We start from the raw sequence: 20787 nt of genomic DNA, 5'->3' as shown, positions 1-20787 counted from the left end.
TCCTTAACAGCTATGTTGAGGTAGGGGGAGGAAAACGTGTGGGCAGAACTCCCCACGATCACACATATTCAATACCCCTCGGACCTGACCCACAATTCCGGTTGAAGTAATGTCCCAAAGCAATGACATGGGGCTAGGAACATGTGAACCAGTTTTTGCAGCAATGGCCTGTTTGTCAATTTTACACTCCTCACCCCCACTGAGAAGCCGGAGTGCCCTTTGAAAGGTGGCAGGTGCCCTTTGAAAGGTGGCAGGCTGTGTCAGCTCCTTATCAGGGCCTGCAAGGCACATGCAAGGGGGTGTCCACAAAGGATCAATGAGTCATTTAAATGCCAGGTCTAGAGCTCTCCACTGAGAACTCAGAACATTAGTCTCTCTGCTGGGATATTTTACAGCAGTTAAAGCATGGAGGCCTCATCAAGCCGAACCCCCACGACTCCACAGAGCCCTGAACTACTTATCCAAAAACTCCCTCGTTCAAAGCTCCAGTGGCTGGAATGAGCGAGATCCAGACTGGAAGCAGTGCAAGGAACAAGGGTTTTTCAGCATCCAAACCAACCTGGCAGCAGTGAGACCGAGGATGCAGTTAGCAAGTGCCACAAATTCCTTTAGAGCCCAGAGTGGCTCCCACTGAGTCAGACCAGGGCCAGACCCAAAGCTCCCAGGAATCAATGCAAAGACTCCACTTGGCTTCAGTCATCTTTGGATTCGGCTCTCAAAGAGTCACAGTATGGAATGGAGACAAACCCCACACGGACCTGGAAGGGTTAATGAGCTTCTATCAGCCCCCTCCCCGCACCCACCCGTAGAGGCAAGAAAGGAGAGAGCCCACTCCTCGGGGGATGAGAGCAGATCAATGGTGAGAGAAGCTGGTTTGGAGCCCGGAAGTGGGGAGGGAAGGCAGGCCCTGATGGGGAACTATTAGGAGGGACCTGGGGACCTGCCAAAGGTTCTTAAGCCAGGCCCTGACAATGGCATCTCCCACCAGCAGCAGCAGGAAAGCAACTGAGATCTGAGCCCAGAGGGTGCAGGGATGCATGACCCTAAAGAGGCTACACTTAGAATTAGGCCCCGCAGGGACAAAACTTTCATTTTGCACTTGCTTGGGTTATGACCTTGGACTCTGCCCTCCCGGAAGGGGATTGAACTTGGCCAGGCTGGAAGGCTGAACCACATAAACCACCAGAGGAGGCTGGAAATGCTGGTTGGAGAAACTGAGGCAGAGAGTCTGCAGCACCGTGCCTCACCGTCAGGAGGTTCCGTGGGGTGGCAACGAGCTCAAAGTAACAAAGGGGATAAGCCTTTGCTCACATATGTCCCTGCAGTGCAAACTGCACCACAGACAGCTTGAGGCTGGAAGTGATTATTCCCCTCTATTCAGCACTGATGAGACCACACCTGGAGTATTGCGTCCAGTTTTGGGGCCCGCACAACAGAAGGGATGTGGACAAATTGGAGAGAGTCCAGCGGAGGACAACGAAAATGATCAGGGGGCTGGGGCACATGACTTATGAGGAGAGGCTGAGGGACTGGGCTTGTTTAGTCTGCAGAAGAGAAGAGTGAGGGCGGATTTGACAGCAGCCTTCAACTACCTGAAGGGGGTTCCAAAGAGGGTGGATCTCAGCTGTTCTCAGTGGTGGCAGATGACAGAATAAGGAGCCATGGTCTCAAGTTGCCAGTGGGAGAGGTCTAGGTTGGATATTAGGAAACACTATTTCACAAGGAGGGTGGTGAAGCACTGGAATAGGTTCCCTAGGGAGATGGTGGAATTTCCATCCTTAGAAGTTTTTAAGGCCTGGCTTGACAAAGCCCTGGCTGGGATGATTTAGTTGGGGATTGGTCCTGCTTTGAGCAGGGGGCTGGACTAGATGACCTCCTGAGGTCTCTTCCAACCCTGATCTTCTATGATTCTATGGATGCTGCTTGGCCAGTTTCAGAGGTGAGCACGAAACAGGGGGAAATGACACGTGTTCCTGTCCCAACAGCATAGAGGTCCCAGCTCAGCCTACGTCCACTCAAGACTTACGTAAATCCCCATCCACTTTCCAGTGTGTAACCCTCCCTCTCTCCCTCCTTTTAACATCCCTTCTGAATTTGTCCTACGGCATGAGTCTAGTGTGACAAATGCAGTGGGGAGCAGGGCAGAGGTGTGCAGCTAGACAGCAATGAGCAGACGGATGTAAGACAAAGTAGATTCAAGTAGCCCTCTCCTTGCTTTAATGTCCCCCACCTCACCGTGCGAGTGACACCAAAGGCTTTACACGGGGGCATGGGGGTGTGAGTAGATCTAAGGGTGGTCTGAGGCCCGGAGTCAGGAAAACAGACCTCTGCAGGACAGCACTTTAAGCCCGTGCTTCAGTGGTTTCCTGAATCGGGGCCTGAAAGCCTAAGGGAGGGTGAGTGCAGACCAAGAGTGCTTCCTTGTACTCCCTGTCTGTCTATATCCATTGGTTCTCACTTGTCTTACACTTAGATTGTAAAGACGGGCTGGGTGCTTGGCCTGTGTCTGTGCAGGCTCCTCGGTGTTACCAGACTACGGATCATCCTAATAATGTAGCATAAGGGAGTCTAACATCTACCACCTCACTTCTCTCCTCTGCATTTGGCCCAAACCAGAGAGGAGGCCACCCTTCACGCCCGTCCCTCAGGGGGTTGCTGAGAGACTGCGGGAGGCCCTTTTCACCTTCTGAATCCCTGCTCTGCCCGAGGGCCTTGGCTTCCGTTTGCGCGATTCTGACACAGCCGGTGATGTTTTCCCTGCCGTGGACCAGAAGGATTAACTGCGTCCGGCTCGCTATCAAAATAAATAACACGAGGCAACAAAGGAAATCCAGGACGTCTTGGGGGGATTGGCAGGCATGAGGCTGAATAACGGAGGAGAAGTGGAGAAAATGTCGCTTACAGGCTCTTTGCCTCAACGTGCTTTCTCCAGAGATGGAAACACAACAGTCACTAGAGAAAATGCACAACAAAAGGCTCATACAGTGAGCTGCACCTACCTAGCTGAAGTGCTTCTATGGCTCACTTGCTGTATAATCCAAATACCTCACAGTCTTCACAGTGTTTTTCCCTGCAATCCCCTGAGAGGACGGATTGTGCTGTTGTCCCCTTTTTTTCCCAACAAAGGAGAAACAGAGGCACAGAGAGACTTAGGGGTTGTCTATACTAACAGTTAGTACGCGGCAAGCTGAGGTGTAACACTACCTCCTGCTAACTGCTGGCCATTAATTGTCCAGGTGGACCATGCTGCTGCGCTCGAAGGTTTCCCCACTGCTCTTGCATCTACCCCGTTTCAAAGCACACCGCAGCACCTTTAGTGCCCAGGAGTGGAGTGCACACAGCCTAGTTTTACACCCTGCTTCTCATGCATTAACTGTTTGAACAGACAAGCCTTCAGTGACTTGACCAAGATCACTGATGGAGTCTGTAGCAGAGCTTGGGACGGAGCCTACCTAGCTTGAGTTCTAGTCCAGTGCCTTTGCCACCGGACCATCCTTCCAAGGTGGGGGTCCAAATTTTAATCTAGGATGTTTCTGTAGAAGAGAAACATCCCAGCCTAAACTCAAGGGAGTCGTGCAATAGCAAGTGTTGAAAGTTTAGCAGTGATGGGAGTCTCAGTTTCTGCCTCTAACTCACTTCCTTGCCAGGGTGAGTCTCTCTCGTGGAATAAAACCCCACGCCGCTGATTTGAATTCGTGCAAATGGGGATATTTCCCAAACCTGAGGACAATGTCAAGACTTGACTAAATGTGCAGGTAGGGCTTAATCCAGCCTGTGGTCTTTGTTCCTCTGACTTGGCAGCAAAGGGCAAGAGGTGAAAACTTACTGTGGCCCTTAAAAAAAAAAAATCAGCAAATGGTGAACATGCAGGAGAAGACGGCAGGAGAAAAATTTCTCATTACTCTATCTTGGCTGCATAGAAGGGAGCTGGAGTCAAGATCCATAGACAGACACCCCATTCCTTTCCCTCAGCCACCAAGGGTTTCCTCTGGCATCGGGGATATTCTCATTTTACAAACCTTACACCTGATGGCCCTCATTCTCTCTTACATTAAGGCCTCTCTATGCCGTGGAAAGGGGCCTGAAAGTGGGGGAACATGGCTGCCCGAGAATCCCCCATGCGTAAGGCCCAGTGCCGGTCTGGCAGAAGGGCTCTATGTCCCGCTCCCAAGATAGGAGTGGATTGTGGGGATGGCCAGAATGCACGGCCTTACCGGGACATAGTAAGTCAGTTGTGAGTTAGTAATTTACACCAGGGGTTGAGCAGGCTCTGGCATGGTCCCAGAATATGAGGGGGGCAAAGGTAGTTTAAAGCCCCTTTTCTCCCTTCATGCACAGAGAGGCCCATCCATGGGCGGTGGGTGACTGTGTTGTTGGGGGAGGCTAGCTCCCAGCCCCTCCACCTCTGCCCCGCTCCTCCCCTTCTGACCCCCCCTCACCTGCCAGAGCCCGGAGCACCCCCCCCCCCGTGTGTGGCCACCGGCCCCCCTGAGCACCCCCAGTCCTGGAACGCTGGGCGTACGGACAGGCGGCGCAGGGTAGCCCAGCCCCGGTGCCCCGGGCCTTGTGTGCACCAGCCCCAGCCTGCCTCCCCAGCCTCTTGGCCACAGGAGAGCGGGAAGGGAACTGGAAACAGGCAGGAGGGGGCCTCGGGGTGGAGTGTGGGCAGGGCCACACAAGGCACAGCCTTCCCCTGCCCATGCTACCCATCGCCCACGGTCCCATCTCTTAGCAGTGCAGTGAACAGGTTGTTCCTGCCTCCGCCAGATATAAAAGGGAATGGAGCCGACTGTTTAAATCGCTAGTAAAGAGGCCTGTTCTTTCCTCTGAAGACAATTTTCTCTGCAGGCCGTTCTGCTTCTCTCTCTCTTTCCCAGCCCAAAGGAAGAACAGAGCTGTGCAGCTTTCCTCCAAGGGGAAGGTAATTAGTTGTTATAAAGGTGCCTTAAAATGGCTGCATGGCTTTTAAAGACTTTTGCTGTGGGCCACTGGGCACTACACACACAAGCCAGCTACAGCCGAAGTCTTTATAAAGTCCAGGAGTGATGCTGTAGCAAGAAAGGCAGTTTCCTTTATAAATCCCTATTTTCAGGGGGTGAGCATGTCCTGACCTCCTCAGAAACATAGTCCACACACTTCACAGGGCCACAAACTCGCCTTCCTGCTGAAGTTAATCATTATTCATTTCCTTGTTAATAAGGCCACATAACTTTCACCTTAAACCATCACCCCAGGCTTGGCCGCTCCTAGAGTTCCTCCCTCTGCACTGTTCAGCCCACACCCTAGATCTTCTCTCCCCAGACTTTCACTCCCACCCCTCTCACATCCAGGTGGGGTAGTGAGCCACCTGCTTCAGTGAGGCAGCTAAACCCACTTAACCCTTTCCCAGCAGCTTTAACACCTACCACCAGCCAGATGCTGCTGGCCTATTACATAGGGGCTTGGAAACATACCCTGGCCAACTTCCTATCCCTTCGCCATGACTCTGAAACTTACCGCAAGCAGGAGATGGATGATTTGAACTGGAATCAAGAAACCGCATCCTACTGTCTGGTTCCTGCTGGCTGCACAATAGTTTGGCCTCCAGCATTTTGCAGGGAGCAGAGGATGAGAGGTGGGTTCCTTGGAGCCGACAGGTGGACAGCCAGCACTAACATTCTGCTGTTCCTCTGGAGGTGTTGTTTAATGGGCAGCCCCCCAGGGATTGGAGAGTTGTGGCATTCTGTCCTTCCCATCAGCGGGTGAAGGAGGGGATGCCTAGACTTGGCTGAGGTTGTTGGTGATCTTTATTTTGCCTGACACCTTTCAGAACCTGCTTGGTTATAAGCTGTTAAACCTTCGGCAGAGATTGGAGGGAGAGGGGATATTTGCTGAGATAACAAGACAACAGGCTGCAGAGTGTGAACCTCTGAAATTAAAAGAGTGTTTTTTTTAATATACCACTTCAGCACAGAGGCTCCTTTCCTCTGGCTGAAACCTGTAATTACAGCAGCAAAATCCTCAGAAAACAAGCCACGCCGCTAACTCTGAAACGAGCAAAAAACAAGAAAACCAGGGGCCAGATCCATAGCTGGGATTACTCCTGTCACAATTCAGGGCAAGTGCACCTGTATTTCCCTTCAATGGTCCAGCCAGGTCACCCACTCCCAGGCTTCCTGCTCCCCTGGCTGTCACCTCTCTTGGGTAGGGTAACCAGGTATCCAGTTTTCGACCAGAACACCCGGTCGAAAAGAGATCCTGGGGGTGGCTTCCAAGAGACTGATACTGGAGGACCTATATTAGCATCCATCTCCTCCTACAGGCATTACGGACAATTCCACAATAGCACATACACAATTTTCACTTTTAACACAATGGCCCCAGAGGTCTGACAGCTAATTCAGTCAGGTTAACATTAATTCACTAGAGTTTATCTTAACTTCATAAGGTTTGTCCAGGATATTGTCAGTATGTCACAACTCCACTCACATCAGTGGGGTCGTGCTGAGGATCTGGTCCAGCATTCCTCTTATGTTTCCTTTGTGTCCCTATGGGCATGTAAAGTATGCTGTTGGCAACTCAGCAGCCGGTGCTCTGATAAGGGATTCAGATTGATGTTAGTATACAACAAGGGGATGAGATGCAACACTGAGGTCCTCACTGGGGTTGTTTATTTAATTTATTTTTTTAGTTTTTACTTGTGAAGGAGTCTCTTTTAATGCCTAGAGCTGCAGATCACAACAAAATAAAACAGAGCTGGATGGATGGATGACAACTGAAATCATTCTATGTTATAAATGCCAGAACTCTGAAATCTCACAAAAAAACTCCATCATAATTATGCAAAATTTAAGAGGTCAGTGGCCCCCTGGCATGGTGATGTAACTAGCAGATCAACTCAGGTAATATGCAATTCAGACAGAGAATGGACAGTTAGGTGAATCTGCAGACACCCAAGGACTGTTCATATGGGTGCAATCACATCTGTTGACAAAAATATGATTTGTGATGCTAAAAGAGCAAGTGAAGAAAACACTGACTGTGAAACAAAAAAGCCCTTAGAACTACTCACTGGGCAGACTGAAGAGTACAATCAACACAAATACAATCACCAGATGATACCACGGCTGTGTCGCTCCAGATAAAGAAGATTTAAACCCAGAATGGAAGGACTATGGCATGTCCTAATGCTGTTATGAAGCAGGAACATTGGTAATGGCATCTCCAAACTTATTTTGTTTATGGGGGGAATGTATTGTACACATGATACATATATCTGGCACACTGTTAATTTGTTAAAGGTCACAGGAGACATTGGCCCAGATCCTCAATGGTATTTAGGCTCCTAACTTCCATGGTTCGGGGCCTTTATGCAAGACGAGGGTTTCCAATATAGGTAACTGGTGAAATTTCCTCCTCTTGCCGTTTCAACTGGCTGCAGGCTGCTGCTTCCTGTCCTAAAAGACTGAAGAGTGCTGGCTTGTACTGCTCAGCAGCTGCCACATCCCATGCCCAGACATGCCAGGAGGCTAACCCCTCCAGCAACACAGACACATGGAGGTATGTACCCAGCCACAGCCACACGGTGGTACCTAGGTAGTTCAATATGGACGATCACTTTTCTGCCTGGTATGAAATACAGATGCAACTATTCACAGCAGAACTCAACAGATAGCGGGAGGCTCAGTAAACTGTGTCCATGAGAGCTTTGTGAAAGCAGGGAAGGGGAGGATGGGAGAGGACTGCTGTGTATAGAGCGCGTCTCATTTAGGAAACTATTAGCTCTGTCCGACTCCTGCTGATCCTTACTACCCTATAACTGGGATACAGGGATGGGCAGAGAAGGGAAAGGAATCCCTTCCTGTGTACTAGAAGTGGGCTCCAGCTGTGGATTTTGGCTCAGGATTCAAATCCAAACTTCCAAGTTTGGATCCAGGGCTCTGGATCGATCCATTATAGAGCTACGCCTAGACCATGAAATTCAGGTCTGGAGCTGAACTTGCTTCAAGTTCAAGATAAAGATCCAGGGTTTGGGTTCATCGCTACAGTCCAGCTTGTTTGCAAGACATGACAGAACCAGTCTGGAAAATATAAGAGCCACCCCCAATCTCCATGAATCCCTGGCCACACACAGACAGAGTGACCACCTTGGAATCTTATTATAGCAATAACTACAGCAGTCTAATTACATCAGGATAGTTCTGTTGGTAAATTTTCCTCTGTAGACAAGGCCTCAGAGACACGAGTAGATGCTCGGATACAGTGGTGCTGGCAACTAGACTGACAGATTCCCAGCCCAGTTTTGGAAACCCAGGGAGTTTGCAGCAGTATTCAAAAGTGGGATGTTTCTCTGAACTTCTTGTGACTCTATCATACCTTTAATTCACCCATGTGATTGAGAGGGCACATTTCTAGGGAGAAAGTACAGCCCTGGGAATGGAAAGAGGGGGAACCGAGAGCGAATATAGGAGGTTAACGGTATGTCAATGTCAAAGCAAACTCAGTACAGCTGCAAACACAAATATCATTTTCATTTTCAGCCACTGCAGGGCAAAAGGCCTGTAGGCCCATCTTGCTGAAAAAATAATGAAACCAAGGTGAAGCTGAGGAAAGCGGCATCACACACACAACAGCCCTGCTTGGTGCAGCTGTGCTGCACACGGTTTTCATCACAAACTCTGCTTCAGATGGCCTGGGCAGTGAGCCAGCTTAACTGTGCTACCATAGAACCCTCCTCTGGATTGAGTAATAGCGCACATCCCATCCTAGCACTTTCCATTCAAGGATGTCAAAGCCCAACCATCCAAACCAGCCTCTCGGGCACAAAAGAGGATAAAGGTCCACAAACTCAGATTCTGTCAGACTCCTGGGGGAACAAATTCCAGGGCAGAGGCTGTCCCCCCGCACAGGCCATGTCCACACTATAGATTTTGTCCAACGTAGCTGGCAGACTGCCTGAGCTGGGCTGGCGCAGGCCTCTAGTGTAGACGCAGTTGTACAGGCAAAGCAGTGCTTTTAATGGAATAGCGCGTATTACTCGGGCTGCATGTAGATTAAGGTAAGCTGGCAAAAGGACAGCTTTGCCAATAGAGCTGTGTCCACACCAGGAGCGCTTTGCTGGTCTAATACAGAGGGAGAGCACTCCCAGTGTAGACACATGGCCCGGAACGCCCAGCGCCCCTTCCAGAATTCAGAACTGGCAACTGTTAGCAATAGTTTGCCAACTGATCTCAACTGTGAAGATGGAGCGTAAAGAGGGAGAGGTAGACTCTGAGGTCCCAAACTGTCTAAGCCAGGACTCAGGCCATAGAGGGCTTTATACACTGAAACCCACAAAGAAACTGAAGGCGAGAGGCCTCTCCAGTGTAACGTGGTCCAGCTGGTGTTTCCAAATGATCTTACAGGGGAGCAGGCGGAGAGTCCAAATGGCATAGTCAGGGAGGGAAGGGCACAGTCTCCATGGTGTGTTGGCTGCTGACTGGGGGTTCCAAAAGCAGCTTTGGAGCCGCAGGGCACAAAGGACACTAATGATTTAACTCCCCTCAACAAAGGACCCTCAGTTTCTGGAGCAGGTGTCACTTCTTTCATGATTTCCGCACGTTCTGCCAACCCACTGTCACCATTGTCTTGGCTAGGGTGACCATCTATCCCGGTTTGGCCGGGACTGTCCCTTCTTTAAGCTGTCCCGGGCAAGTTGGCAAGAGCAAACGGGACAAAATGGCCACTTTGGTCCAAAACCCTGGGATGCGGGAGTATGTGTCCGGGGAGGGTGGTGAGTGGCAATGCCAGTCCTGGGCAGGGTGGGAGGCAGGGGGCAGGCAGGGCTCTGGCAAGCAGCAACACCAGCCCCAGCCTGGCGCATGGGGCAGGCAGGGTTTGGGTGAGCAGCGACGCCAGCCCCATGCAGGGAGGGGGGCCGGGCGAGCAGCTCGGGCCAACCCCACGCGGTGTCGCCTTTTCCCTTTGGGAAATATGGTGGCCCTAATCTTGGCCAGACCTTGGGGAAGCCCAGGTAGGTAAAACCATTAGGGTCCGAGAGAGGTAGAACTGAGCCTATGGATGGCACTGCCCCCCAACCTGTCCCACCGTCTCCCCCAGGGCCTCACCTGTCTGACTGTGTGGGTGCACAGGTGTGTGTGTGTGTGTAAGAACTGTGCTAGGCCACAAGCCTTTGCTGTGCTCCGGGACACCTTGCAGTCTTTGCCCCAAACTTTGCTGCCCTGAAACTATGCTCCCCACCCCCATGCTCTGCTGAGCTCCCTGCTCCCGCCCCATTCCCTGCCCCAACCCACGCCCCCGCCATGGCTTCCTGCCCTGGGTCTGCTGCCCTTACGCCCCATCCTGCCCACAAGCCACGCTGCACCCCTCTTCCATGCTACGCTCCCCCCCAGGCCATCCTGCCCCCCATCCTCTGCTGCACCCCCAGGCCCTGCTGCCCCTCTGTCTCTATTGCCCCACGACCTGCCGCACCCCCAGGCCCTGCTGCCCCTCTGTCTCTACTGCCCCACCCCAGGCCATCCTGCCCCTTTTGCCCTATTGCCCCCCGTCCTCTGCTGCCCCCCCAGACCCTGCTGCCCCTCTGTCTCTACTGCCCCACGCCCTGCCCCACCCCCAGGCCATCCTGCCCCTTTCGCCCTATTGCCCCCCCGTCCTCTGCTGCCCCTCTGTCTCTGTTGCCCCACGACCTGCCGCACCCCCAGGCCCTGCTGCCCCGTCTCTATTGCCCCATCCCGTCCTGCCCCCTCCAGCTGCCCCCTCTGTCTCTGTTGCCCCGCCCCGGGCCCGCAGGGGTTAACCCCCGGGCCCGCCCCGCCGCTGACGCGATTTCCGGGGGGGGGGAGCCCCGGGGCTGGCACCGCGGCCGCTTTATCCGGAGCGGAGCCGCCCGGCCGCCTCCCTCGGCCGGTCCCGCCATGGTGGTGCTGACGGGCCGGGAGGCCGGAGGCGGGCGGGCCCCGGAGGAGCCCTACCTGTGAGTGGGGCGGCGGTCCCCGGGTCCCCCCCAATCCGTCCCTGGGGGGGGACCCTGCCGGGGGGGGGCAGCCCGGGGGTTCCCCCATCCGTCCCTGGGGGGGGCCCTGCCGGTGGGGGCAGCCCGGGGGTTCCCCCGTCCGTCCCTGGGGGGGGCCCTGCCGGGGGGAGCAGCCCGGGGGTTCCCCCCATCCGTCCCTGGGGGGGGCCCTGCCGGGGGGCAACCCGGGGGTTCCCCCGTCCGTCCCTGGGGGGGGCCCTGCCGGGGGGGGCAGCCTGGGGGGTTCCCTCGTCTGTCCCTGGGGGGCTCCCTTCCCCAGGGGTCCATATACAGGAGAACTCTTCCCCTTCTCGGGTGCAGCCAGAGTGGGGGTTCTCTGCCCCCCAGGGAGATCCCGAGCCCCCTTCCCTGGGAGGGGGGGCAGCCTGGGGGCGGGTTCCCTCTCCACACAGGGGAGATCTCCTTTTCCCGGGGGTGGGGGGTGTTCCTGTCTGCACAGGGGAGATCATCCCACCTTTCAGGGTGGGGGTTCTGGGGGTTGTTTCCCTCCCACATAAGAGAGATCCCCTCTCTCGGCCCCCCAACCCCAGGGAGGGAGGGGCTCAGTCCCCACACCTGGTCAGATTCCCCCTCTCTGAGGGTGGGGGCATCACTCTCCCTAGTGGTGATAAATTTTAGTATCCTTCACCCTTCTCTGGTACCATATTACCCCACCCCTTGTAAGCCCCAAGGGGGGCAGACAGAAAAGAGGAACTGCCCCCACCCCCAGGCAGGTGAACCTGAATGGCTCCAGTCTTCTGGTCTCAAGGCTGTGCGCCCCACAGCGCTGTGGCCCAATCCTGCACCCCATGGGGACTGAGCCCAGGCCGCACGTCACTGAGCCTCTGGTGGATGTCAGTCATTTTGCTTAATGCCCAGTTGACAAGTGCTCAGATCTACAGAGAAGAGGGTTTCAGAGTAACAGCCGTGTTAGTCTGTATTCGCAAAAAGAAAAGGAAAGCTCATGCTCAAATAAATTGGTTAGTCTCTAAGATGCCACAAGTCCTCCTTTTCTTTTTAGAGAAGAGGGTGTCCTGGTACCCTATAGAGACTGGAACAGCCAATGGTTTCCTCTGCCTCATTTCCCTCTACAAGGAGACCTTGGTCCCATACAGGTCTAGGGCCTCTGCTTCACCCGGCACAGGTGCTAAGGCCACTCCCTCCCCCCCACCCTTCTGTCTTGGTGACACCCAGAAAGTCATTACTCTTGTTTCCTCCTCCCTTCCGATCATCCGACCAGGGAATGCAAATACCTTTCACCTTGCTCTGGGTAGGGCTCGTTGAAGCTCCAAAGGGCCCGTGATCCAGCTATCTGCCTCTGTGATGCAGGACAGCCCTGAAAGTGTTAGGCCTTGTTTAAATGCAGAAGTTGCTCCAGTTTAAGTTAATTTGAGGCAAATTCCTCTGGAGAAGCTTTTTTTTTTTTTTTTTTTTGTTCAGTTCCCAGTTGATTTTAAGCTAAATTGAAACAAGCTGCCTGGCTTAAACTGGGATAAGTGTTCACACAGCCTTTTGCACCGGTTTAAGTACATGGGTTTCAAGTAACACCTGGAATAAAACCAGTGCAACCGTCTCATATAGACAACCCTGAGACCTCCTGCCTGTGGGATTCCCCAGCCCAGTGCTTCCCTGCTTTGCACTGAATGTAGCAGTCCTAGGTGGGTATTCTGTCCCCAACCAGGATGGCTGCGTAACATGTTCATATGGAAACAGTGTAAATGACACCACAGTCTGCCTAGTTTAGGGCTTGTCTGCACTCTGGGGGTTATAGGACCATAGTGTCTGTGCTAGGGGGTGAGGTCAGCACAGCTGTGGCTATGTATTTCTGTGGTCCAGGGGTTTAGATGTGTATTTCTGTGGCCCCTGTTCCCATAGTATCGAAGACTTAATGTATTTACTCGGGCAACACCCCTGTGTGGTAGAGAGGGATTCTCTATTTTAGAGAGGAAACTGAAGCACATAGCAACCAAGAGACTTGCCTGAGGTGTGTCAGAGCTGGGAATTGAACCCAGGTCTCCTGAGTTCCAGAGTTCAGTGCTCTAATCACTAAACAATCCTTCCTCTCCACAGTCTAAGGCGAAGGAGAATCAGACCTCAGGCTGTCCACCAGAGCTGGTTTTAGATCCTGGGGTCTCGACCTGGGAGTTGGAAATGAACCTTGGGTGTTGTAACTACCCTGTGATTTGTCAGGGCTAGATTGTGGGGAAGGTCCCAGAAAGCTCCTGTTGTAGAGGGGGATCACAAGTATGGATAAGGCTGAAACCAGCTGAGTTAGATGAATCTCAGGAAATGGTAACATGTTTTATACCATGAGACCTTTTGTTTTCTATTCTTAGTTAACAGCAGGCTGGAAGCATTGGGTGTATAAGGGACACAGGGTTATTACTCGGATAATTAACTAATTATTGTTTGCACTCTGCATTTATAGCACCTTTCATCCAAGGTCACCAAATACTTTATGGAGTTAAGTTTCAGAGTAGCAGCCGTGTTAGTCTGTATTCGCAAAAAGAAAAGGAGTACTTGTGGCACCTTAGAGACTAACAAATTTATTTGCATCCAATGAAGTGAGCTGTAGTTCACAAAAGCTTATGCTCAAATAAATTTGTTAGTCTCTAAGGTGCCACAAGTCCTCCTGTTCTTTTTATGGAGTTAAGTTAGCATCATCGTCCACCTCTTACATGAGAGCAAAGCTGGACATTGAGAGGGGGCATGAGTTGGGCCTGGGGTCACACGGAGTCCCTGTCTCTCTGCATTTAGTGTGCAGAGCTACTGACTCCCCGTGCTCCTTGTTCTGCCTGTTGGGTGTCCGGGGCTCAGACCTGCCTCCATGGGCATGTTGGGGAAACTGAGTCTGCCACTGTCATCTGCTGAAATGACCAATTTCATGTTGGAGGCTCCTGTTAGAAATGGCCCCAGGACCGTCCTGTCCCTTTGGTCCTGGCTATGGGGATCAGCCACAGTTAGCGGGTGCAGGCTAAAATGGGTAAAACCCTGGTTACCAGCAGGGCTCTAGAGATCCTATCTGTCTGGAAGCCATGTTGTACTCGGGGGTTATAGTCCATATAGGATGGCTTTCTAGAAGGAGGATGCTGTCCATACTGGATAGGGAAGCCCTGCTCCCATGGCTATTGTCCTAGCATGAACAGCGATCTTCCTTGGGACTGATGCATGAGGCTTAATTCTGCAAACCCAGTTTCTAATGTGAGGGGCGTTCGGGACCATTCCAGCATATCCTGTTCATAAAGTAGTAAAGGCCAGAAACTGTTTGTTTACAGCTCTCCTGTAATGAAATCAGATGATTCCAATGATTTCCTCTAAACCTGTGGGGGGGCATTAAGGAACTGTTTTTGAGCTGTGATGCAGAAATCTGTGTCATTGTGAGGTTTGTGGCTTGCTTTAGCACTGGCTCAAAAACTATTTCAAATGGCTGGAAGTTTGGACTGTTTGTTGCTAGATGCTGGACTCTAGAGCAGTGACTTCAAGGTTGCACAAGTGTGCTGAGTGCTCTGCTCCCCACCCCTATTTTTAAACCAAACCCAGCCGGGGGGGGGGCGAAGGGTGGGAGATGAGAACGTGTTCGCTCTTAGAGTAAAAAGCAGTGATGGGTGAGATTTTACACGCTCTAGCAGCAATGCTGTCCATGCTGTGATGCTGAAGAACAGCGGCAGAGAGCGTCTCTGGGGGAAGCTGCTGGCACCGAGGTGATCTGTGTGGAGAAGGGCTCTTCAGGGCGGAGAAGAGTGGTAACAAGAACTAGCCCCCTTTCTAGGCCACTGGTTGTGTAAGTGGAGAAAAGGATTGGAAGGCGCTGGCCAAGCAAGTGGTGGGGTTGGGACAACTAGGAAAAAGCAGCTTGGCTTCACGCTGCTGCCAGAAAAATGTTGCCATCTTTCTAAGATGTTGTGACCAGGCCTTGGCATGATGATGAGCCTGGTCTGCCTGTCGGAGTATCTGGGCAACCTGCTATTACTGACACGGGTTGAAAATGAAGGGCCTGTTACTGAGGGACTTGCGAGGTCGTGAGTCTCCAAGGCTGACAATGAATCTGTTACCATTTAAAAGCTGGCAGGGAGGGGGAAGATCGTAGATTCCCACATAGTATTAAACCGGTTGTCTGTCGCTCTGACAGGACCTTCAAAAGGCATGCCAGTCACCTTCTGGTGTGGATTTTTTCCTGCTTGAACTGTTTGGTAGCTACTACTAACACCTAGTTCACATATCCTGCTTTCCAGTCATCCCTTTCAAAGTAGGTCATTATCACCATTTGACAGGTAGGGGGAAACTGAGGCACGGGTGAAATGACTTTCCTAAGGTCAGCTGGCAAACCAGTGGCAGACCTGTGACTTGAACCCATGCCTCCTTAGTCCTAGTCCAGTGCCCTGTCTAGGCGATGCTGTCTTCGTAGTAGCTATGAGCTTAAGAACAGCTGGAGCTAGCAAGCTGTGCTGTGCGTTATCAGGGAGGAATAGCATCCTTCCAGTGGGATAAAGCATTCACCCCTAGGTTTACTGCTTCTTGAAATCTGCCACTAAAGTCATGTGGGAAAGACTTGGATGAGGGCTGAATTGGCAGACTAGAACGAATGCTTTCAGGTACATTAAACCCTTCCAAGTGCCAGTCCGGAAGCAGAGATCAGAAGAAAGTTTTGATTCCTGACAGACAAGATGAACTGCAAAACCATAACTTCCAGCAGAAGAGCCTCGGGGTAGATTTTCCACACTAATATTCTTCTAAGGAACAGGGTTAATCAGTGACAGTGCAAAAGTGCTCCCCTTGCATAGAAATAGTCTCAGAGTAGGAAGAAAAGCCTGCCAGCTTTCCTATAAGCATGGTGCTTTTTGCTAGGATACCAGGCAGAATGGCAAGAGCTAACCTGCTAGCACAAGGCAAATTAAACTTGGCACCAAAGTCTTGGAACACGCCTTCTATGGTGAAACTTGCCTGTTTATTTCTAAAAACTTTTCCAGCTGAGGTCAGAGGGAAAAGTCCTCTTTATTTTTTTTCTTTGCCCTGCTATGGAGAACTGTGACTGCCTTAAGGTGTCATTAAAATTGGGGATTTCAGAACGTGCATTGTCTTGGATTTTTCCTCTTCTGCAAAATCCTCTTTAAGTCAAACAAATCTCAGATAATGCAACAGGCCCCTGGGCTACCAGGGCAGGTTTTGGTATTCTACATGGTACCACTTAATGGTTGAACAGTATAATACATAGAATATCAGGGTTGGAAGGGACCTCAGGAGGTCATCTAGTCCAACCCCCTGCTCAAAGCAGGACCAATCCCCAGTTTTTGCCCCAGATCCCTTAATGGCCCCCTCGAGGATTGAACTCACAACCCTGGGTTTAGCAAGCTATTTGGTACTAACTCTAGGCCTACAGGTTTTGAGACACTTGAATGAAACCTGTTGGCTCCGTGCACGTCAACTTTATGATGAGCCAGTTCAGCTATATGTGTGGGATGATTTTTTTTTTTTTAAACCATGCTTATATCAGAGACATCTGTGCAGGTTCTACTTCTCTTCTATAGCTACAGCACTGCGCAAGGTTCTCCATCTCCTTCTGTTTGTCGTCACGCCAATTTCCTGCTTCTGTTTTGCAAGATCGTGTCTGACCCTCTGTCCCTGCCCCAGTTGGAAGGGGGGAGAGATTTTACAATAGAGATTCTCTCCGTGGTGTGGCCCTGCTTAAGAAAAAATCAGGACGTGGAAGCCAATTAAAAACCTTGCCTTCTACCCATTCCTGTGTGCTGTTTGCAATTGGTAACCTGCCAGCACAACCCTCCCATCTTCCAGATGGTGAGGGGAGCTGTGCCAATGCCCCCATTTATGTAATGCACATTTCATGAGGGGGGATGTGTAATGGGGCCCCAGACTGGCAGTATTCAGTGGAGCCAGGCAATACTCCTGGGGCTACAGCGGAGGGGCCTTTTCCTCTTTCTGAATAAGTACATGTGGAGGGTTAAACCATCCACCTATGTTATTGACCTCAAGCTGCCACTGAAGCACGACTCTTAGAGCTAAAGTACCAGACCTCCACAATAGAGGTGACTTCTGTGGAAGGTTCCCAATGTTCCCCTTGCCTGGTCTTCCCCAGTGAATTATATGCCAGTCATTGGGAAGTGTAACTGATCAAACTCACCTGTTTGTAAAAAGAAAAGGAGTACTTGTGGCACCTTAGAGACTAACCAGTTTATTTGAGCATGAGCCTTCGTGAGCTACAGCTCACTTCATCGGATGCATAACACGGCTGTTACTCTGTCACCTGTCTGTGGAATTCTTAGCCAGTATTAGTTACAGTAGCATGGCGCATCCAGACACATAGTGAGAGACAGCCCATGTCCCAAGGAGTTTACAATCTAAACAGGAAAGATGAAGGATTCTAATACCCTTTTACTGATGGGGAAATTGAGGCACAGAGAGACTAAGTGTCTTGCCCAAAACCACACAGGAAATTGGTGGCAGAGCCAGGCTTTGAGCCTAGATCTCCTGAATCCCAATCCGATGCCTTAAATGTGAGGCCACTCTTCCTTATGCACTATGGAATTAGCATGATCCAGATAGCAGTTGCTTTGATTGAAGGACCCCGAGGTCTCTTCCTTCTGAGTAGTCAGACTTCAGGAGTCCGACAGAACGCTCTCAGGACACTCCCTGCATTACAATTTCATTCTTTTTAAAGAATATCTGGGATTATTAGAAACTTAATTTGTTTTTGGTGTTTTTTTGGTTGTCATTTATGCCATTTACTCTTTACACCAAACGTAGCCTGCAGTGACCGTCGCTGGGAGTCTCTGGCGTGGTCTCAGACCCTAGCACAATGCTGCTTGTGTTTGGATTCTCAGGCTGGCTGGAGCAGGTTTAAATCTTAAATAAAGTTGAGTCATGAATTGTAAATTGCTCTTTACAACCTGTGCACAGTTGGGCTGTGACTTACTCATCAAATCGCCATCTCAAAGTACAGTAAGACCTCAGAGTTACGAACACCTCGGGAATGGAGGTTGTTCGTAACTCTGAACAAAACGTTCTGGTTCTTTCAAAAGGTTACAATTCAACACTGACTTAATACAGCTTTGAAACTTTACTATGCAGAAGAAAAATGCTGCTTTTGACCAGCGGTTCTCAACTGCAGGTCTGTGGCCCCCTGGGGGTCCACGAGCCCTTTCGGGGGGCTGTGGGGCCCCACTGCTGAAACCCTTAGCCCCAGCACCCCCCCGTGGGGCTGAAACTGGGAGCGGTGTGTGGCTGAAGCCCCATCCCTGGCGCCCCCCATGGGGCTGAAGCTGGGGACAGCATGGGGCTGGAACCCTGAGCTCTCCTTCCCACCTCTCCCCCGAAGCCGGGAGCAGCGTGGGGCTGAAATCCTGAGCCCATGGGCAGAATTGAGGGGACATGAGGGTGTTGCCCCCCCAAACTGCAGTGCCTTACCTACAGTGGGGCAGTCCTGGGGGCAGCTCCACCCCCCCAACCTCCTCCTCCTTCAGCGCCCTCCCTCAGGCCAGATCCTAGGAGGGAAGCCAGAGCCAGACAGTGAGGGGCAGCTGCTCCTCTGGCTGGTGGTGCCATGGAGTGGGGAGCCCTGGCATTCCCCCGTCTGTTGCTGGGGCCTGGGGTTGCGGCTGCTTCTCAGCTCCCAGCCCCTCATGCAGCCAATCAGAGCTACCCAGGTGGGGAGCCAGCTCCGGGGCTGGCAGAGCCCTCGGGGAGCAGCCACCAGCACATGGCCCCAGACAGGTGGGTGCCATCTGCTGAGGTGAGTCGGGGTGGGGGTGGCGCTCCCTTCCTGGGACCGTGCGGTGCGGAGCTGGCCTGAGCCCTGCCGGCCTTTGCCCCCCTCCCCGCCAAATAGAAGTCAAACTATACATATGCCCAATGGCCCCACCCTTGGCCTGGAGCCCTGAATTTTTCCCTCCCCACTCCCCAGCCCTGCTGAGCCCTGGAGTTTTTATAGCATGTTGAGGGGGGCCTCAGAACAAAAAGGGTTGAGAACCCCTGCTTTTAACCGTCTTAATTTAAATGGAACACACACAGAAACAGTTTCCTTAACTTGTCAAGTCTTTTTTTTTTAAACTTTCCCTTCATTTTTTTAGTAGTTTACGTTTAAAATAGTACAGTGCTGTATTTTGCTTTGCTGCCTGATTGCGTACTTCCAGTTCCAAACGAGGTGTGTGGTTCACCGGTCAGTTCGTAACGCCGGGTGTTTGTAACTCTGAGGTTCTACTGTACCTGGGATGTTATAAATAATACAAACAAAATGAAACCATTAGCCAGGGGCCCCAGCGTACAGCTTAAACTGGGCAGACAAAATAGTCCCAGAAAGGGATTGGCAAGGAGAGATCTCAGTGGATCAAAGCTGGGTTAGCTGGAGTTCAGTAACACCCAAACAAGGGCCATGTGAGAGACCATCACTGCCCCAAAGAGTTTAGGGTGGAATCCTGGATCCACTGACATCCATAGCAAAAAACTCCTGTTGACTTCAGTGGGTGCAGCATTTTCACAGCCTAAATAGGCAAGACAGACGAAGGGTGGGAGGGGGGACCAGGGTGGTGGCTTGCCCAAGGTCACATAGTGAGTCAGTGGCAGAGCCAGGAATTGAATAATCCTTTTTTTATGCATTGCTTCACATCAGTAGATCTCAAAGTGCCTTACGCAGGAAGGCCACCATTTTACAGGTGCAGAAACTGAGGCACATATCTGACGTGACTCCTGCAGCAGGCCAGTGGCAGAGCCTAGGTGTAAAACCCAGGTCTCCTGACTCCCAGTCCAGTGCTCTATCCACTAGTTCAGAGAATAGGCCTCAAAGGCAGCTTCAGTGGGACTCTCCTGGCTCTATTGCAGGAAGGTAGTCCTAGAACCAAGGGGGTTCCTGCCCTTGGCCTGATTCGGATGAGGATGAGTAAAAAGACTACTGCCGGCTACCTTGGAGAGATGTGGGGGAGAGACGATCTCCGATCTGCAGTACTCCAGGCTGAGGATATAGATTTAAAGTGAGCATGAACTTTGGCCCCAAGCACCATAATGTTGTGACTCACCTGGCTGATGCTGCGTGGGTGCCCTTGTGATCATCCCCAGGTGCAAGGAAGGCCCCCGTTGGTCTGAAGAGCAGGACCTCAATGACACAAAGCTGGGTGTAGTAACTGGAGGAAACAGCATTGGAGGGGGTGGGGGTGGGGGTGGGAGTACTGGCGGTCCTCTGCTCCTGTAAGCTTGCAAACTAGTCTCCGTTTAAAGAGACAATTGAAATGTAGTTAGTTTCAAACAATTAAAAAAAAAAGTTTCAGCCCCCCCGGTCCTTCTGCCAGTTTTGTTTTGTTTTTTTTTACAGCTGTGCAATTTTCTAATTTTTTTTTAAATGTTTGTCTCCTGTTGCTGTGTGGAAACCCACACAAACCAAAGGGGAAACAAACAGTGAAACTGATTGCGCACAGTGTGCTGCCAGACACACAGAGATATTGAGGGGGTGGGGTGGGGGGTGGGGAATAGGGAAACGTCTTAAATTATTTTGATCTTGGGTGTTAATTGTAACAGTTGCAGGTTTTAAAAAATAATCAGATGGAAAGTTTTGTGCTCTTAAAGAAAAACGGTCAACTTAAATCTTCAGTGAACGCCTCTTAAATTCATGCTTGGGTTTAATATTTATCAAGAGGTTCAGCTAGACCAGGGGTAGTCAGTAGATGGACTGTGGGCCAAATCTGGACTGCCAGATGCTTTAGAACAGACCCTGAAATCTTTTTATTTACTTGTTATGATCATTATTTTGTTGTTCTCTCTGGGGTCTGGACCTTGACTATACCTTGACCAAGAAA

General features: G+C 51.4%; 1 protein-coding gene across 2 annotated transcripts in view; it reads left to right on the top strand.

Annotated features, from left to right (window-relative positions):
• The first annotated feature begins 10815 nt into the window (after nt 1-10815).
• The window catches only part of R3HDM4 (R3H domain containing 4), a 31510-nt gene continuing 21538 nt past the window's right edge, over nt 10816-20787 (top strand). The window contains exons 1-2 of one of the 2 annotated variants that reach the window (XM_077805405.1): nt 10820-10951; nt 19820-19968. In XM_077805405.1, the coding sequence (XP_077661531.1) occupies nt 19868-19968 (101 nt within the window). In that variant the 5' untranslated portion in view covers nt 10820-10951; nt 19820-19867. Of the gene's footprint in view, nt 10952-19819; nt 19969-20787 lie in introns of both variants that reach the window. The other variant, XM_077805406.1, reaches the window with a different exon arrangement.

The sequence above is a fragment of the Eretmochelys imbricata genome, chromosome 25 (genome assembly GCF_965152235.1).
Source record: "Eretmochelys imbricata isolate rEreImb1 chromosome 25, rEreImb1.hap1, whole genome shotgun sequence".
NCBI lineage: Eukaryota > Metazoa > Chordata > Testudines > Cheloniidae > Eretmochelys > Eretmochelys imbricata.
This window is presented reverse-complemented; position numbering and strand designations above follow the sequence as displayed.